At 25.7% G+C, this 17,921-nt stretch overlaps 3 protein-coding genes across 4 annotated transcripts; 2 read left to right on the top strand and 1 right to left on the bottom strand.

Annotated features, from left to right (window-relative positions):
- The first annotated feature begins 3,321 nt into the window (after window positions 1-3,321).
- Window positions 3,322-5,510, top strand: LOC113548633 (mediator of RNA polymerase II transcription subunit 20). Its single transcript, XM_026949606.1, has 5 exons — window positions 3,322-3,683; window positions 3,770-3,912; window positions 3,976-4,235; window positions 4,499-4,609; window positions 5,287-5,510. The coding sequence occupies exons 1-5, from the start codon at window positions 3,670-3,672 to the stop codon at window positions 5,401-5,403; spliced, it is 645 nt and encodes a 214-aa protein (XP_026805407.1). The 5' UTR covers window positions 3,322-3,669; the 3' UTR covers window positions 5,404-5,510.
- A 1,539-nt stretch (window positions 5,511-7,049) lies between these two features.
- On the bottom strand, window positions 7,050-10,468 carry LOC113560791 (homer protein homolog 2). The gene is made up of 8 exons (XM_026966858.1): window positions 10,171-10,468; window positions 9,934-10,090; window positions 9,731-9,862; window positions 9,365-9,643; window positions 9,175-9,296; window positions 8,913-9,094; window positions 8,691-8,836; window positions 7,050-8,605 (listed from the first exon to the last, which is right to left on the bottom strand). Exons 1-8 carry the CDS (start codon window positions 10,200-10,202, stop codon window positions 8,420-8,422), a joined length of 1,236 nt encoding a protein of 411 aa, XP_026822659.1. The 5' UTR covers window positions 10,203-10,468; the 3' UTR covers window positions 7,050-8,419.
- Window positions 10,469-15,169: 4,701 nt separating this feature from the next.
- On the top strand, window positions 15,170-17,799 carry LOC113548268 (protein SAND). 2 transcript variants are annotated; one of them, XM_026949066.1, is made up of 8 exons: window positions 15,170-15,413; window positions 15,686-15,911; window positions 16,108-16,305; window positions 16,382-16,625; window positions 16,694-16,869; window positions 16,946-17,066; window positions 17,182-17,463; window positions 17,550-17,799. In XM_026949066.1, the coding sequence occupies exons 2-8, from the start codon at window positions 15,694-15,696 to the stop codon at window positions 17,688-17,690; spliced, it is 1,380 nt and encodes a 459-aa protein (XP_026804867.1). In that variant the 5' UTR covers window positions 15,170-15,413; window positions 15,686-15,693; the 3' UTR covers window positions 17,691-17,799. The 2 variants fall into 2 exon arrangements, with proteins under 2 accessions (XP_026804867.1, XP_026804866.1); XM_026949065.1 differs by having other exon boundaries at window positions 15,170-15,580.
- The last annotated feature ends 122 nt before the right edge of the window (window positions 17,800-17,921 follow it).

Here is a 17,921-nt window from a genome sequence, read left to right as displayed (position 1 = left end):
TGTATATACTATATTGATAGTGATATAGATGCATAATTTCATAAACAACTGCGTTTTTGCTAACTTAAAAGTAATTACAAAACAATTGTACCAACTTATTTTCATATTTATTGCCCATTAAACCCGGATTTAAATTTTCTAAAAATTATCTAAAAATACTCTTAAATATAGCCAAAAAATATATTTGACTCCAATAATACCTGTACAAAAAGATTTTTTATTCCAGGCCAAATATTTTTATTGTTTTTTTTTTATGTATTGATAATCATTTAGAACATTTAGAATGGTGTGAACTAGTTCGATAGTTTCCAGAATGGTTTTGACTTTCTTATATACCTAAGATCCCTGTTTACATTAATAAAAATATTTAAATTATTAAACAAAATAAGTGCTTGATTATTGAAATGTTTACAAATTTAAATCATATATTCATATTCAGTACTGCAACTAAATATTTATAGGCGAGTGCATGGGCGTAACTTGGGCAATTTTAATGGTGGGGGGCAAATTTTATTTTATATCGATATATCGTATAGTTAAAGATACTTAGAGACTAAATATACTTAATCAGTGGAAACTGGAAAGCATAACGTAATAATATTATCTGAGCTAAATTTTTATTGTAGCATGTAAAATTAAATTATATGATGGAAAAAGCTTGATAAGATGATAGTTTATTTAATAAAAACATTCTGAATTTCTATATTCTACCTATTACTTGATTTTTACTTATTTGTTTCCGAAGATCATATGTCATAACGTTATAAATACTATATATAATATACATTTACCTAATGTTATAATGTATAGTTATTATATATATATCAATCATAATAAATGTAAATATGATGTTAAACTAAACAATTAATTATGATTAGGTAATGATTATACATTTATACCTACTAATAACAATTAAAATTTTCTACCTCTTCCTATTCAATCTACATCAAACTGATCAATAATAGTATCAAAATTAATTTTAAAAGTTTTTTTAATATGTAAAATAGCCATGTTGCCAAGTTTTTCTTGGCCAATGGTTTTTCTTGTAAATGTTTTAAGACGAAAAAGAGATGAAAACGTTCACTCGAAGCAGAAACAGAACTAGAATAGAAAGAAAATTAGACCTGCAGGCGTCTATATGGACGAGCGGATAAGCATATTTTATGTAGACCAGTCATAACATAGTTTTTAAACAATTAGTTGGGTGTAGAAAATTTAATCTAATTGGTATTTTAAAAGATCAAAAATTAAAAAAATCTTAAAAATCGGGAACAACAAAAATAAAATAAGAAAAGCGGGAAATTTTACGCCAGACCAGTATTTAACAAAATTAATTCTTTATCTTGTTATAATCTAAAAACGAATATCCGAAATGGGAAATTTTCGACTATTTTAGTTAATTTAATTTTAAATATCAATAAAACTTTTTTGCTTGATCAATAAAATTAAAAATTTGAAAATTTAATACGAGATTCCACATAAGTTATTCCTTTAATATTAAAAATACATAGGAACAAATTTTTTATATGCATTTGTTTAAAAATTTGTTAAATCACTAACATTTACCAATTACAAATATCTTGTAATAAAACATTTATAAAATCTTCAATTTCTATAGCTAAGATTTGAAAATGTATTTTTCATAAATACTTCATACTGGAGTCAAAATATTTAAAAAAATATACAAGCACAATTAATTTTTATAGACATTTTAGTTCTAATTTAGACAAATTTAGAAAAATTAATATAATGAATAACGATATTAATTATTTTGTTTTAATTCAAATATATTATTCGTGGGATATAAAACTTTTAAGCATACTATAAATTTTAATATACGTAATGAAATTTTTATATAATATTATATAAATTAATTGTAATATATTATTTAATGGATATTTTTACTATGAATCTAAATATACTGATTTTCGGTAAGGTGGTTTTACTGGTATTAACTCAAAAGCACGAACAAGATAAATCTTAATTCATGTTCAAAAATTAATAACACGTCGTAGTCATGTAGAGAAGATCTTCTCTACATCGCGGTTAATAATATCAATATGGTATAAATATACATATATTATTATAATAATTAAATATTAAAACGAATAATATAATAATTAATAAATGCAATGTTTTAAGCAAAAATTATATCAATTAACCACATTATTAATAGTAAAATAAATTACGTTAATGTCCACATTACTTTCCTAACTTCATTGGCTTTATATTATTATATACTTTAGACAAAATTAATTTTTTTTTTTTTTAAATAAAAATTACTCTACTCAAAATATATGAATACAAAATCCAAATATACCGTTCAAAATGTTGAAATGGTAAAAATAAATTAAAAATCATGTAAGTTTATTACATAAAAAAACAAAATAAATATTCGATACAAATTTGCGCTATATGTGGCCGCATAGTTCGCCACAATGCCTTAAATCGACCCTTGTGTACGGTATACCACAAGAAACAAGACACGACTATTTTACAAATCTGTATAAACTGTAAAGTATACAACATCATACCCGCACGTGTTGTCTCAGTCTTACGAACGTAAGACATAGGAAATTTGCGTTCATCAGATTCAATTGCATGCTGTTTTTTATGCTCGTAACTCGCTTAAAAATTAAAATATCAATAAAAGCCTAAATAATATTATTACCTTTAAGTTTGATCATAGGTAAATCGACTCTAATATTAAAGCTAACAGCATAAAATTGAATCTGTTGAATGCAAATTTACTAAGTCTTCCGTTCGTAAGACAGAGACAACACATGCGGGTATGACGTCCTGTTAATCACATTAGTATGTATTAATAAAATGTAAAATACTAGTACCTACAAATCCCTAGGTGCATCGATGTATGTACACTGACTTGTATGTTATACAGCTATATCATGTTTATCCGTTAAAATGCATATCCGTTGTTATGTGTTCATATAAAAAACGTCATGAGATTGTAATTTTAAAATTGAAATACGTTGAAATAATATTGTAAATTTGTAATTATTAGGCACATATATATTATGTAATATTATAATTAGTAGGCATAAACCTTATTATAATACTATTAATTTTTTCTGTGCACTGTGCTTATACTTTGTATTAGCCATTAGGTATGTTATGATTATAGTTAATTTGTGGGAAAATTTGGTAACTGGTGAGCCATCTAGAATATTATTGAATCCATAACTCATAACTACAGACTTGTAGATGGCGCTGTAATATAAATTTATTGTTGCGAAATTGATAAGAATAATCAACAAACTTTTTAATATCTTATCATACAATATACATAATATTACAATATTACATAGCTTACATAGGTACGTTAATTGGTAATTAGATTCAATTGTTATTCATACGTTAGAACGTGTAAAAACAGAAAACCGACCATAATCGACATAATTCTGAGAGTATTCATTAAAATTTGAAATTATTAAGTCTTCGCTGTCCTCTTACAAGCGACTTCAGCGATAGCCCATAAGTAACGACTTTTTATTGTAAACGAATGTTAAATAACTTCTGTGTTCTAATAAGTAATAATTAGTACCAAAAAATACCCAAATATTAAAAAAAAGCAATTGTGTTCCAGTTTTGTTATTGTATCATGTGATACGTTTTTTTACCATTTGAAGTTTATAGTTTTCAAATCTTAACATGGGCGTTACAATGTTAGTATCTTAGATGTTTATTTTTTGTATTTTGAAATTAAGAATAACTGCTAGTATGTGTTTGTATCTATTTGGAAATTTTTTAGTATACAACAGTTTCCAATGAAAGAAAATCGCACAGGCGCTCAGATAATTGAATTTCTTACAAAAAGAGTAAATGCCCTTGGTGCCAAACAATGTGGTACGTTTCTTGTTGACTGCGAGACATATGCCTCTATACCTCAATTAGGTGAGTTTTAACAAAATAATATTAATTTTGGTAAAAATTAATTAAGACAAAATTTACGTCTAGGTGTTCAACGAACATTACATGTATTTCATAATTCGGAACAGCCAGCATCAGTGTTTGCAATTCTCGATAATGGTACTGGAAAAACTGTTCCTGTAGTTGCAGATGCCTTATTTGATTTGCTGTTGTTGAAGATGTCGTCTGTGTATCCCTCTAAAAAATCTAAAGTTGAGATTAGAGGTCCAAGATTTGAGCTAAATGATTTTGTTATTAAAATTGGTGCGATAAATATTAATCACAATGTTAAAGGCATTATAGTGGAGGTAATAAATAATATATTTTGTTTCATAACACATAACTCATAGTTATCATAATAATATAAAAAAATTATATAATTTCATGCAATATTTAATAAATTTGTATAAATATATTTAGTGTTTATTTAGGTTTTATTGTAAATATATAGATTTTATATCTATAATATAATTAAAATAAAATTTAAGTCTTAGGTATAATTAATTTTTGAATGGTTTTATGTGTAATATTTGCCATGGTTTAATTTATTAGTATTTAATTTTTATTTCAGGCAGAATATAGGCCTTGTGTTGTATTTGGTTTATGTTGGGATATGTTACGAGAATTTCTTCAAGGATTTTTAGGATCTTGTGTATCAAATATCCCTCCACATTATTTTCAAGTAAGTAAAATACTACCTATTTTCAGAGTTATGTAAATTTATTGTAATCAAAATATAGTTAATCTTTATTATAAAAAACTAATTTGTATACATTTGAATTCCATTTTAAAATAATTTTCTTACTTTCAATAGTTCAGGTTATTTTAAGTAAATTTAGTTATAATTCAATCTAGAAGATATAGCATTAATAAAACACAAATTATAAATTGTACCTAATTAATTATTCAAAATAATGTAATACTTCTTTATTTTCTGAATGAATAGTTTGATAATTATTTTGCCTTATCTATCAATCATTTAAGACCAGAAACAACACAAGAATATAAATATTACCAAATTGAGATGAAGGGTTAAAATTAAATACTACTTCTACATTAATAAAAACAAGTTACAAATGTTGTATATTGTATGATTTATACCTATAGGCTATAAATAATGTTAAATGTTTGTTATTATTTTTTAATTATATAATTATTAAAAAGCGGAACTTATAATCTATATAATTTGATTTTGAAATAAATTACCAAATTTAAAGAATGGTCTCAGTAATTACAATATTATGAATATAATTTAACATTTATATATTTTAAAGTTAACATATCTTAAAATTTGAATTTATCAGTTTTTTATTATTATTAGCTATTGCTATACATATTATTATTTAATGATTGTTTCAGAATCGTATGAACGATATTTTTCAACCGTTGGACACCATTCAACAGTATTTAGATCATATAACTATATATAGAAAAGCCACTGGGATTTTACAACAGTTTAATACTACTAATACTTAAATATAAATATACCAATGAAATATTCTTTTTTTGTGTTCACAAAAGCCAAAATGTTTTAAATATATTTTTATTATCAATAATTAAAAATTATGTTTTTGCTACTCAATATCAATATTATAATGGAAAAATAATGTAATACAATACATACATTTTTTAAATAGGCTTAATTTTATTTATTTGACTCGTTGACATAATTATGCAATATGCATATTAGATAAAATACAAATTTAAATAAATATAAGATTAAATTTAATTTCAAATCATGTAACTAAAATGTTATGATTTGTGGTACAATTGTATAATATAATTAGACTTAAAATTAATTAGAATTATTCAGTTATGAATACATAATTAATTAGGAATATAATAAACATATTAAATGTATAAATTAAAATAACAGGTGTAATTGGCACGCACATGCAATTAATATTACTATAAAACTTAAATTAAAATATTAACAAAAAGCTTGATGATATAATGAGTTATTGAATGTATTATTTATCTAAAATATATTTTTTCAAATATTAGCATAAGATATTTTAGGTAAGTTGAATCTGATAGATAAAAATAAAAATACAATGAATAAAACAAAATAACAATTCCCAGGATGAAAAAAAAATTGTTTTACTATTCAATAATAACTTGTGGCTTCGTACAACTCAACATCGCCTTTATCACTAGTTGAATTTTATTTTTTACAAATTCACATGTCAGATCAAAATTGTCAGCCTTTTATGGGTCATAATAAAAAATAAATATTTTATTCGAATATAATTTGATCATTTTTTATAAATGAACACTATAATCAAAGTATACACAATAAAATATACTCTAATGCAATATAATTTTAAAAAAAAATTAAATATACAAATAATACATTTATCTATGAATATTACAATTTTCTAAAAGCTTATTGTTACCTTTCTTATGATTCATATCATTTTTGACTTATAACATAAATTGTAAACACAATATTATAATTTATCACATTAAATTATAAATAAATAAATTATTATTAAGCTTAATAATATTCTACAGTAAAACAATTGAAACTATTCAATTTAATATTGCTAAAATATTTTAAACCACAAGGAAGCCAAATGTTTAAAATTAATAATTTAGGCATTTATATTAAAATTGTTATTAATTAGAAAATAAATAAGTATTTATTTTACATATGTATACAATAAAATGAAAAAATAAATGAATTCAGTCAAAAAAACTAATAGTATGTAGTAGTGTAAAAAATAATTTTATAATTTATAGCTAAAACTTATTTTACTGTAATTTAATTTGAAACCTATTTATATAATTAATGAAGTAAACAACAGTGAAAATATTTTAAAAAATGCATGGTAAAAATGTAAATTAGAAAAATGAGTTGTTTCTTTGTCAAAGAAAATCAATTTCAATAATTATTTGTTAACATCAAATAGTTTTAATAATTATAAATGTATATATAAAAAAAAAAAAATCAAGATGACTAAAAAAACAATAATATATCACATTTATTATATAGCAGTAAGCAACCAATATTTCTTTAGTTAAAATTTTTACCAATAAAAATAAAAAATTATATTTTTTTAAGTATCAAAACAAACAAATAATAAAAAAAATTGATGATACATTTGTAATATGGAGAGGAAATAATTAAACTTAATATAATACTTTTGATAATACATTTTAAAAATAAATAAAATAATATTTGTAATACTTTTTCCATTTTAGGCCGAGTTATTTGATAAGCTCTTAAATCTTAATAAGTAAATTGCATATAAAAATGTTTGTTAAGCACTATAAATGTAAATTAACAATATTATTCTCATATATCCCAAAATTATATTTAGTGTTATAATGGCAAAGGAACTAGAGATGGGTGATATCAAAGAATTGATTCTATTTTATTTGATACTCGATACATTTTTAGATTTATAAAATAATATTAATATTTAATTTAAATTAAAATGTTTTTAGGAGAAATTAAAGTCTTAACAATAATTTGAACATATGTTTAAAATTATTTTAGATCAATCATAAGTGCAATTTTAGGCTTACAAAAAAAAAAAAAAACATTTAATGATAAAATATCAAAGTTGGTACTGTTTGGCTCAATCAATGCATCAAATAAAAGTATTTCGCATCACTAAAAGTAACTCATTAAACAAGTTATTTCTGAAGAAATGAGACATGCAATTCAATTGTATTTAATTGGATAATTTAACTAGGGATTGGAAGTTGTAGGAGTTACATAATTTTATATACATGCCTGCATTAGAGCAGATCAAGTAGGAAGTCCATTCTATATGACGTATTAAAAACAAAAAATTTACATTTACATTTCTTTATTTATATGCATATTAACATTCTTTGTTTTTAAAAGATTTATTTAAGTTAACATAAAGTGAATTTGTTTACAATTACAAAACTTTATGATAATGCTATATTTTTGTTAAGGTATCAGGTTTGTTATTAGTTTTTAGCTATAAAAACACATCCTTATTTTTGTTATTTCCACATTTCATTAATACCAAAGAAGTTTTTAGTATGCAATATATATAAATAAACTATCAATTAATAAGTTACCTTCTTTTTAAATTTTGAATACTTAATTTTGCATACTTGACATACTTTGTTTGCATACTTATTAATTTACCTCCTATAACTTCCAAACACTAATTATTACTTTGAAAGTATTCTAGTTTCATTAATTTATTTTAAGATAATACAAAATTATATATAATTTATTTCTAAATCTTATTCAATCACAAATCACAAACATACAAGAAATTAAAAATTGAATAGTTATAAATTTGCAAAATTTGCAAAAGATATTATGTACATTTGTTAACTAGATAAACTTGCCTTTTTCTTAAACTTATATTTTTCATTGATTTTCTTATGAATAAAATAATATAAATAAAAACGATATAATTATGTGATTTAAAAAAATGGATAAAATTTTAAATTACGATTTCTACAACCAATTGTCATTTTATTATTCACAAATCATTATACCTTAGGTTTGTATAGCAGTTGTCATTTCCCTATGTATTGCAGCTAATTCTTGTATGCGTACAAATAGGCTATTGTTAAGTGTATCTATAACACGCCGTTGTGATTCTTGTGCTGCTAAAGCTGTTTCCAATTGTGCTTGTGCTAGGCTAACTGCAGCTTGAAGTTCAGCATTTTCTTGGCTAAGAACCTAAAAAGGATACAAAATTATTGAATTTAACAATCACATTTTTTTCTTTTCATTATTTATGTAATTTAATTTTTTTATTTATTACCTTGCATTTTTCTTCAAGTGGCATTCTATTCATAGTCATCTTTTGGATTTCTTCATTTTTAGTCTTTAACTCACTATCAAGATTTTCAACTTTCAAGCGTAAATTAGTTAATTCATTCCTTAATTCTGAAGCAACTTCTGACCCTCCTATTGATAATCAGAAAACATCGTTAAACTTTCAAAATATTATAATACAATTATTAATTTTTCAGCATCAATTTACCTTTGGCTACTTCAGCGTCAAGATATCTAGTTTTCAATCGTTGATTTTCCTCTTTATAAGATTGCAACTGACGTTTCCACTCATCTACATTTGCTGTGCTCTCTTGCAATGCATTGGTTAATCTTAAGTTATTGTTTTTTAGTGTCTGAAGTTCAATTTCCCATTTTTTTGCATTTGCTGAACTGTTCAATAAAAAATAGAACATAATGAATTTTGAAAAAAAAATTTTTTTTTAATTTTGAATTAGTAATGGTAATTTTACCTATGAGTTAAAGCTAATTTTAATCTTTCATTTTCATATTTTAATTGAGATTCAGGTAACATTGAATTTCCACCACTCATGCGTCCATCATTGCTTCCTTGGTGTTTTGGACTTTCTGCAGCCTAAATATAAAATACAAATTTATAGTGTAAAATAATTTTATAAAATGTTTAGTATTATTTTTCATTACATGATTAGCATTGGAAATCATAGTTTTAGACATTTGGTTAATCATTTGTTCAGTTGAATTAGTATCTTCTGGAGTAGTATTTGGATCAGTGGGTGTCATGTTGGGAGGTTCAATAATACTTTGACCATCAGATGACTGACTAATACGTGTAGTAACAGGACTAGCATTAGCACTTGTAATTGGTGTTGTTGAACTCATAAACGCTTGTTGGATCTGCTGTGGTCCACTTACTGCTGATTGTCTTGTTTTTTCTTTTACTTCTTCGAACTTGTGTATAAACTAATAAAATATTTAGTTGATATTTATTATTTATAGTTGATAAATGAGACAAACATATAGATATTGATTTTTTTTTTTAATAAATACTTTATTTAATTCTTGTTCGGAAGAAAACCCAAGACCATACACAGTATTGGCCCTATTGTCAGTCCATTGACCAAATTTTTGTGATGTTTTAGTGAAGGACATATTCGGTGTTATTGTACTGTTTATGACAGCCTAAAATATGTCAATATTAAGAAATATGTTAATAATGGTTTACTTTCAATTTTGTAAACATTAATACATACCTTGCTTCCTTCTACACTAATGATGCGATACAATGCTCGGTGGGAGTCGAAAAAGAATGAAACATTGACAGCCACTGTGGATGCTGATATCCATGATTTTTTTGTCTTGGGATCTATGTGGAATACATGGGCCTTGCATGTAAATATTGGCTGCTCTCTATTGTACAAATTTCAATTCCGTAATAAAACAATGATACACAAACAAATATGATAAAACAAATAAATATATATACTTACCCCATGTTATCCTTTCCTAGAGTCATAGCCATGAACGAAAAGTGTTGTTTGGAATTCGGAAATCGTGTCAACCGATTTGGCAGCCGAATTCAACAAACAACCGTAAAATTTAGGTTTACTAATTGTCTCACTTTTAACATCTACAAAAATAATTACGCTGTCTGTACTGTACTGCAATAATTCCGAAATTAAAAAAATGTATATCTGAAGGAACCACGACCCGGGACTGGGACGTTTTGCGGACCGAATATTTGTTTATCAATCAATCTCGACGAATACGCTTTTCTGATAAGAAAACAAATTAACAAGAAAATGCGCGTGCGCATCGTGGACCAACGCCCATTTGCGCGTGCGATGGTATCTATTTTCTATGGTCTCGTTTATCTCCATAGAAAACCAACATATTATTTACTATTTAGCACAGATAACTAGACTGCAAACTGGTGATAACAGACGACGCTAAAAAAGGTAGATATCTTAAATCGTGGATTGTAGCAGTAAGTTCATTGAGTAATATATTACTGTATGTAGCAGTTGTATTTGTATATAGTTGTCCGAAAAATGAGAAAAGAAATTCTATGTAGACTTGATAAAACCACAGACTTCTATACTACACTAGTATAGAAGTCTGCCGTGGATAAGACCGAATTTCTGAAAGAAAGAATGTGTCCACGATAAAGTAAATTTACTCAATTGTCTTTATAATAAATGTCAGAAACTCAGAACGTGACGAATGTAATGCATACTAATGCTATCAAAGATCTAACAAAGAAAGTATATATAATATACTTTCAGGTATTGAAAGTATAATTGGGAAACTCTTACAAACCACTAAAAAAAAAAAAACTAACTAATGATACTAAAAAAGCTCAAACTAGAATTGTTTTCTTGGATGAAATTGATAAAATGGGTGCCCGATATTAATCAATTGAAGGATGTTGGAGGGGAAGTAGTCCAACAGGGGATGTTGAAAATGTTAGAAGCAACTGTTAATTGTTATTAATGTACCAGAAAAAAATACCAAAAAATAAAAAAACAAAACGGTACAAGTTGATATTACTAATATCTTATTTGTTGCTTCTGGTGCATTTATTGGACTTGATACACTTATGAGTCGAAGGACAAACCAAATGACTGTCTAGGATTGGAGCAGAAATTGATAGTGCATTGGTGAATAGTAGAGAAGTTTCTAAAGCCGATTTTGTTGCTTCAACAGTTTTATAATATAGATATGCTGATATTGAAAAGGAAAATTTTGAACGAGACGAGTTATTAAAAAAAGTTGAACCAAGAGATTTAATTCAATTTGGATTGATACCAATTTATAGCAAGGTTTCCAGTTTAGGTCCCATTTCATTTATTAAATTTAAACTTGCTTGTACGAATTCTTACTGAATCAGAAAATAATACAGTCAATCAATTAAAATTACTATTCAGCTTAGATAAGATTGAATTAACATTTACGTTCATCCGTAAAATGATCGCCGTTTCATCGGCGATGAAGCACTTAAAGCAATTGCCTCACAAGCCCTAGAAAAAAACAGGTGGTCGAGGGTTACGATTCAATGTTTGAAATACCTAAACCTCTGATCTAATGTAGTTAGAATACATTTTAATGAAGATACAGTCAATAAAAAAAAATAAACCACATTATAATGTAAGAGACCATCGTCTGGTTTATGAAGAAGAAGCTAAGATGGATCCAAAAGCTAGAGTTGAATGAATAAACATGATTTTCAAAATGTTCATATGATCAAAAAATATATATTTATTTTTATTAAAAAGTAATTAAAAGTTAATTAAAAAGTGCTATAATATACACTAGAAAGTTAGAACTCGATACATTGTTTAATGATTCAGAAGTTTGTTTCAAAATTTAAAATGCACGATATAATAAATATAGGTATATTAATATTTTTTCAATTATTAAATAATAGTTTTGTGTTGTGTATTAATTTAAACAATTATTTAATTGATTTTAAATATAAAAGAGTTCAGCGATGTAAAATATTTGTATACAACTATGATATAAATTACAAAAGTTTTCATTTAATATAATTTTAGTTTAAACAAATTATTCTTGCAGTAAAGTATATTAAACTGTTAACTAAATTTTTTTATCGTATTTGATTTGTGTAATTGTGTTTTAAATTTATACTAATGAATCAAATATGATACAGACCTATAGTAGGTCAGTAAGTATTGCAATTATTGTATTAGACAGATTTTTGTGATGTGCTCCTTGTAATATATAGTATAGGTAATAGGTATATGGTATATGTATATTAAGTTTGACTAGTTTGACTTGGCAATAAAAAAAACTTTTGTAGTTTTGTATTTTATTAACAGTTGGTGCCAAATAGATTGGAACGGTGGCGGAGATACGAATAAGGAAAACCCTGGATTCGACGTATATTATTTATAATATTATATTACATAATAATACTGCTCGCATGTATTGTCATACTCGGGTACGTAATTTAAGGAGAGGGGTGGTAGGAGTGATCGCCCTCCCCCTACAAAGATCGTATTGTAATAACTAATTATTAATAAAAAAAACATTTTTTAATCCTCAATTATTCTAAAAAAGATTAATCCCCCCCCAAAAAAAAATTATAAGCACCTATTTACGTGCTTGATGGTACTGACGCAACTATACCGGTCTAGTTTATTATCTATCATATAAGTGCTTTTAAGAGGAAGCCACGTTCGCACGTGTTGTCTCCCATTAACAAACGTACATGGCAAATTTCCATGCAACATAACTATCTATAACTAACGATATACTTGTATGTGTGTATAACTTAAATATTAGAGTAAAATAATCTATTAGCAAATTATAGGCATTTTTAAATATTAATATTTTAAATACCCCTCACCAAAAATTGCTTAAAAATTACAAAGCCGTCGAGAGAACAGAGAACACGTACAATGTTCTTACTTGATAATGGGCCATTACATTCTACTATTTAAGCTAAACACACAAAATTGGTTCTACTAAATGAAAATTGACCATGTTATATGGAGACAATTTTGACAATATATACAGGTGTGATGTCTGCGGGGCGCATATTACCATTCTGCACATCCAATAAAACCGTTTATATGACTGATTTTTACATCTGGAGCGGAAATTTAAATTATTAGCGACTTATTATTAACTTAATATGGTTTAGGTACTTGTAATATGATTACACACAATTTGATATTTGATTAGTGATTACATTTCATAGCACAAGAGCATAATTAAATGGTGATGAGGTGGATAGATCCTCCCCACTCCCCAGAGTCTTATTTTACTAATATTTTGCAATATTTATAATTTAATATTAATCAAATTCAATGGCATAGCCAAGGGTAGGGGCTATAGCCCCCCCATTTTCAATAACCCAAGTAAAAAGTAATTAGCCCCCCTCCCCGTGACCCCATAAAAAATTCTAGGCTACGCCTCTGATCCAATTATAATATTATAAATAATAGTGTTCTTAATAGAGTTTAAAATTGTTTTTTTTGTCATATAGAATTTATACAGTTTTTGAGCTAAAAAAAAATTTAACAGATAATTCATAGAGTATTAGTATCATATATGATACTATACGCTATGGGGTATCATAGATGCATTTACCTAAACACCTAAAGCCTATATACGGCCTAAAATAACTATTATTGTTTTGTTCATGTAACTCTATTTGTACAATGTACAAACAAATCTTCTTTTAAGTATAAATAAATATTATTATTTTATTATTTCGTTAATTAAATAACATAATTTAAGTATTATATCCTTTGCCGACAAGATTCCTTGACAATATAAAAATAAAAAAACAATATTTTTTTGTATAATTAGAGAAATTGTATTAAAATTTATTACATATAAAAAAAACGTGGCTAATTGACTCACGCAGAAAAATACATTTTAAATTTCAAAATAATTAAATGTATGGAAAAAAATCAGATGGCTCAGTGGCGCAAAATTTGTTATATAAAAAAAGAACAAAATGTATTAAGAAAAAAATTTATCAGTAGCTGATACAAATGATACATTTTGATACAAAAGTTGCCAAACGTAGCTTATTTCAAAAAACAAAATATAGGTATATAAATTAGAAAAAAATTGCTTAAGTATATAGCTTTAAGAAAAATAACAAAAAAAAAGGTGGGCAAGTGAGTATCGCTCTGCTGTATAATAGACGGAGAGTAGGTCACTAGTAACTATAACAGATGTGTTAAATTTTAATACAATGACAGGTATCATTGTATACGAAAAACGATTTTGAACGGAGATGATTTATCAGTCAATGATAATTAATAGGATAAATTATATTATTACCTATATTTAAATTGTAATATATTGTTATTTTACTTGATTTCGAAAAAAATTTTCATTTCATACGTTCATAAAATTTTTTCTATATTAATTCTGGAATTTTTTTTTTACAGTTACCTGAAGGAAAATTTATGGATAACCACAATGTATTGGGTTTTTTAAACTTAGGTACAAATTACAAAAATTTTATGAATTTTCAACTTCAAAATTCCTTGTGAATTTTCGCGATTTTGATATATTTTGTAAACATTTGAACTTTAAATGCTTTTAAACAAAAATTGTGACTAGAGATTTTTGATTTTTTTTCCTACGATAATTACAATTCATAATAAACCCTGTATTACATTTTAAAAAATGTTTAAAAATTTTGGATTGCAAAAAAAAACAAGAAAATCGAAAATTTCAATTGTCTATAACTTTAAAAATGTCAAAATATTATGAAAATTTAATCGTAAATAGATAACGCTTTGATTTTCGCTCCAAATGTAATGTATAGACCAATCATAGGATGCGGATTCATTCATGGGTTTTATTTCATGTGTAGACTGGTAATATGCGTCCGGAGCAGGTCATGAGTATTGGGGCGGGTGAAGTGTTTATCTTGTTATTTTCATTATCACGACTCATTATCACCACCGATTGAAAACAATAATGTTATCACGATAGTTGTACTAATATTCTGATTTCTGATTCTGACTTAACATTATGGAATAATGATGAATTTTGCTGTTAGTGATGTCTGCTGACTTTCCGTCATAGCCACTAATAGTGATGATTGAAGAATGTTGTCGATGTTGAACTTTGTGTCATGTATCATTGGAAACGTCATCTGACAGTGCTGCTTGCTATTTGTGTTAAATTATTGCAACTCGTATAAATATTATGTTTTATATGTTGCTTGTGATTGATCAGTTTTGTAAGGATTGAAATTGGTTTTTATTTATGTTTTAAAGTAGAATAGGTACCAAAATTGCCAGCAAAATTATTTACCATCGCCCACATTAGTTTTATTACTGAATCTAGTTATTTCATTTGTATTAAACCATTAAGCATTTGCACATTCATTGGATTTTAATTACCTAGGTATGACATATAAGCTACAAAATTAGTTTTCTAATAGTCATGTTATGATATAATATATTCTTCACAATTTTTTATTTGTGAGATTTATAAAATTTTTTCTTTTAGGATATGATATGGAGAAAACTCAAGAAACTGACACAACCACACTGATTTCTGATATAAATGATATTACTATACATGATCAAGTAATTAGTAAATCTGTTACTGAAAATGAACCTGTACCAAGTACTTCAGAACAGGGAAGTTCTTATGAAATTTTATTTGATCAACTTAAAGAAAAAAATAAACATATATTTGTTTTGAGTACAGCTGGTAAACCTATATACACACGGTAAATATAATATTATTAGTAAGCAAGAATAGAACAAATGCAATTTCTGAGCTGTTTTTTATTTGGTAGTTCAGCGTATTAATAAAACATGAATATATATATATATTGTAAATGTTTGGTTTCGGTGAATTGCATTTGTACCACAAAAATTAAATTTTCAATAATTTTACTTATATACTTTTTATGTATTGTATAGGTTTGGAAATGAAAATCAAATGGCCTCCCTTTTTGGTTTAATGATAGCATTAGTGTCAGTGACTCAAGATTCAAATGACACGTTACAGTCGATTTGTTGCGGTCAGACTCGAATAGTGTTTTTAAATAAAGATCCTCTTATACTGGTCGGTGTTTCCCAATCTTCTGAGCCTTATGACCAAATTAAAAAACAACTAACGTAATTTATAATATAATTTAAATAAATCTAAAACTAAATGTTGGATTAATATGTGCTTTGTTATTTTTGCTTATAGATATGTGTATAACAATATAATTAGTACTTTGACTTTAACCCAGTTAAAAAAAATTTTCCACAATAGAACTAATTTTGATTTGCGGCGATTAATGAGCGGATCTGAAAGATTAATAGACAAACTTATAACGTTTACTGAGAATGATCCAGGATTTTTATTAGATTCTATTAGTTGTCTACAAATGCCATCTAGTAGCAGAGATAAAATAACACAAACCATATTGACACAATGCAGTAAAATAAAAGTACAAAAATAATGATATTATATTTTAAATAATTTTATTCAATATTAATAAATGTTTAATATTTTTAGAATTTAGTATTTGGTTTATTGATTGCTCAAAAACATGTTATATCAATTGTACGTATGAAAAAATACTCGCTGCATGTATCTGATATTCACCTGATATTAAACCTAATTAATTCAACAGAATCATTTAAAACAGCAGAGAGTTGGACACCCATTTGTTTACCGACATTTGATTCTAGGTAAAGTATTCCTTAAATGTTTTAAAAACTATAAGCCAAAATCTCATGATTTTAATTGTGTTCATAACTTTTTCAGTGGTTACATGCACGCTCATATATCATATTTGGCAGAAGATTGTCAAGCATGTTTAGTTTTGTTAACAATTGATCATAATCTTTTTTTTACACTTTCCGATGCCAAAAGAAAAATTACAGAAGTTAGTTTTATTTACTTAATTTTTCAATACTTCCCTTGCTCCAATTTATAACTACTAGACTGTATTAAAAACTTTTTTTCACATAATAATTAAATATATTATATTTTTATAACAGAAAATGCGTTGCAATGATTGTCTCCATGCAATTAACGAGGCAATTATTCGCCAACCTGTTAGTTTAGCACGGGCAAATATTACAGGATTGCGACATCTTTTGTACAAAAACAAAAACCGCTCACAACACTGGTGCCCTCCATTTACATCTCCATATAATACCAACGATTTACAACAAAACCTCATGTCTGTTTATTGTTCATTAATCAGCCAAATTAATTTCCCAGGGCGTACATTAAAAGTGATTTTTCAACAACTAACAGCTGAAACTATGCTCGCTTGGGTATGCAAATTATGGATAATATGCTTATGTTATTTAAAAAATTATATTAGATGTTAAATTTTATGAGTAATTTAACATTGTTCTAGGCAACTGAAGATGTTGAACTATATATGAGTTTTGAACCATTAGTTTCTAAAGAATGTGCAACAAATGCAGTAACTAAATTAACACAATGGATGAAAAAAGAAGAGGATTCATTGTTTATATTTAATATTCCCATGTTTTAATATTAGTCATTGTATGAAATTGAATCCAGAATTTGTGATAATATCAATATATTAATAAATAATAGGTACCTATCTTAAATTATTCTTAAGAATTTTAAATAATAATTATACTTTTTCAACTTTTTAAGTTCCTCTATATCATTGTTCTTTATTTTAGTTGAAAAAATATGTTATGTGTAAAATTAAAAATAAAGAATTTAATATTATACTATTAAGTTATTAAATTTTACA

Source organism: Rhopalosiphum maidis, chromosome 1, assembly GCF_003676215.2.
Source record: "Rhopalosiphum maidis isolate BTI-1 chromosome 1, ASM367621v3, whole genome shotgun sequence".
NCBI lineage: Eukaryota > Metazoa > Arthropoda > Insecta > Hemiptera > Aphididae > Rhopalosiphum > Rhopalosiphum maidis.
Note: the sequence above shows the minus strand (reverse complement) of the source record. Positions and strands in the feature narration are given on the sequence as shown.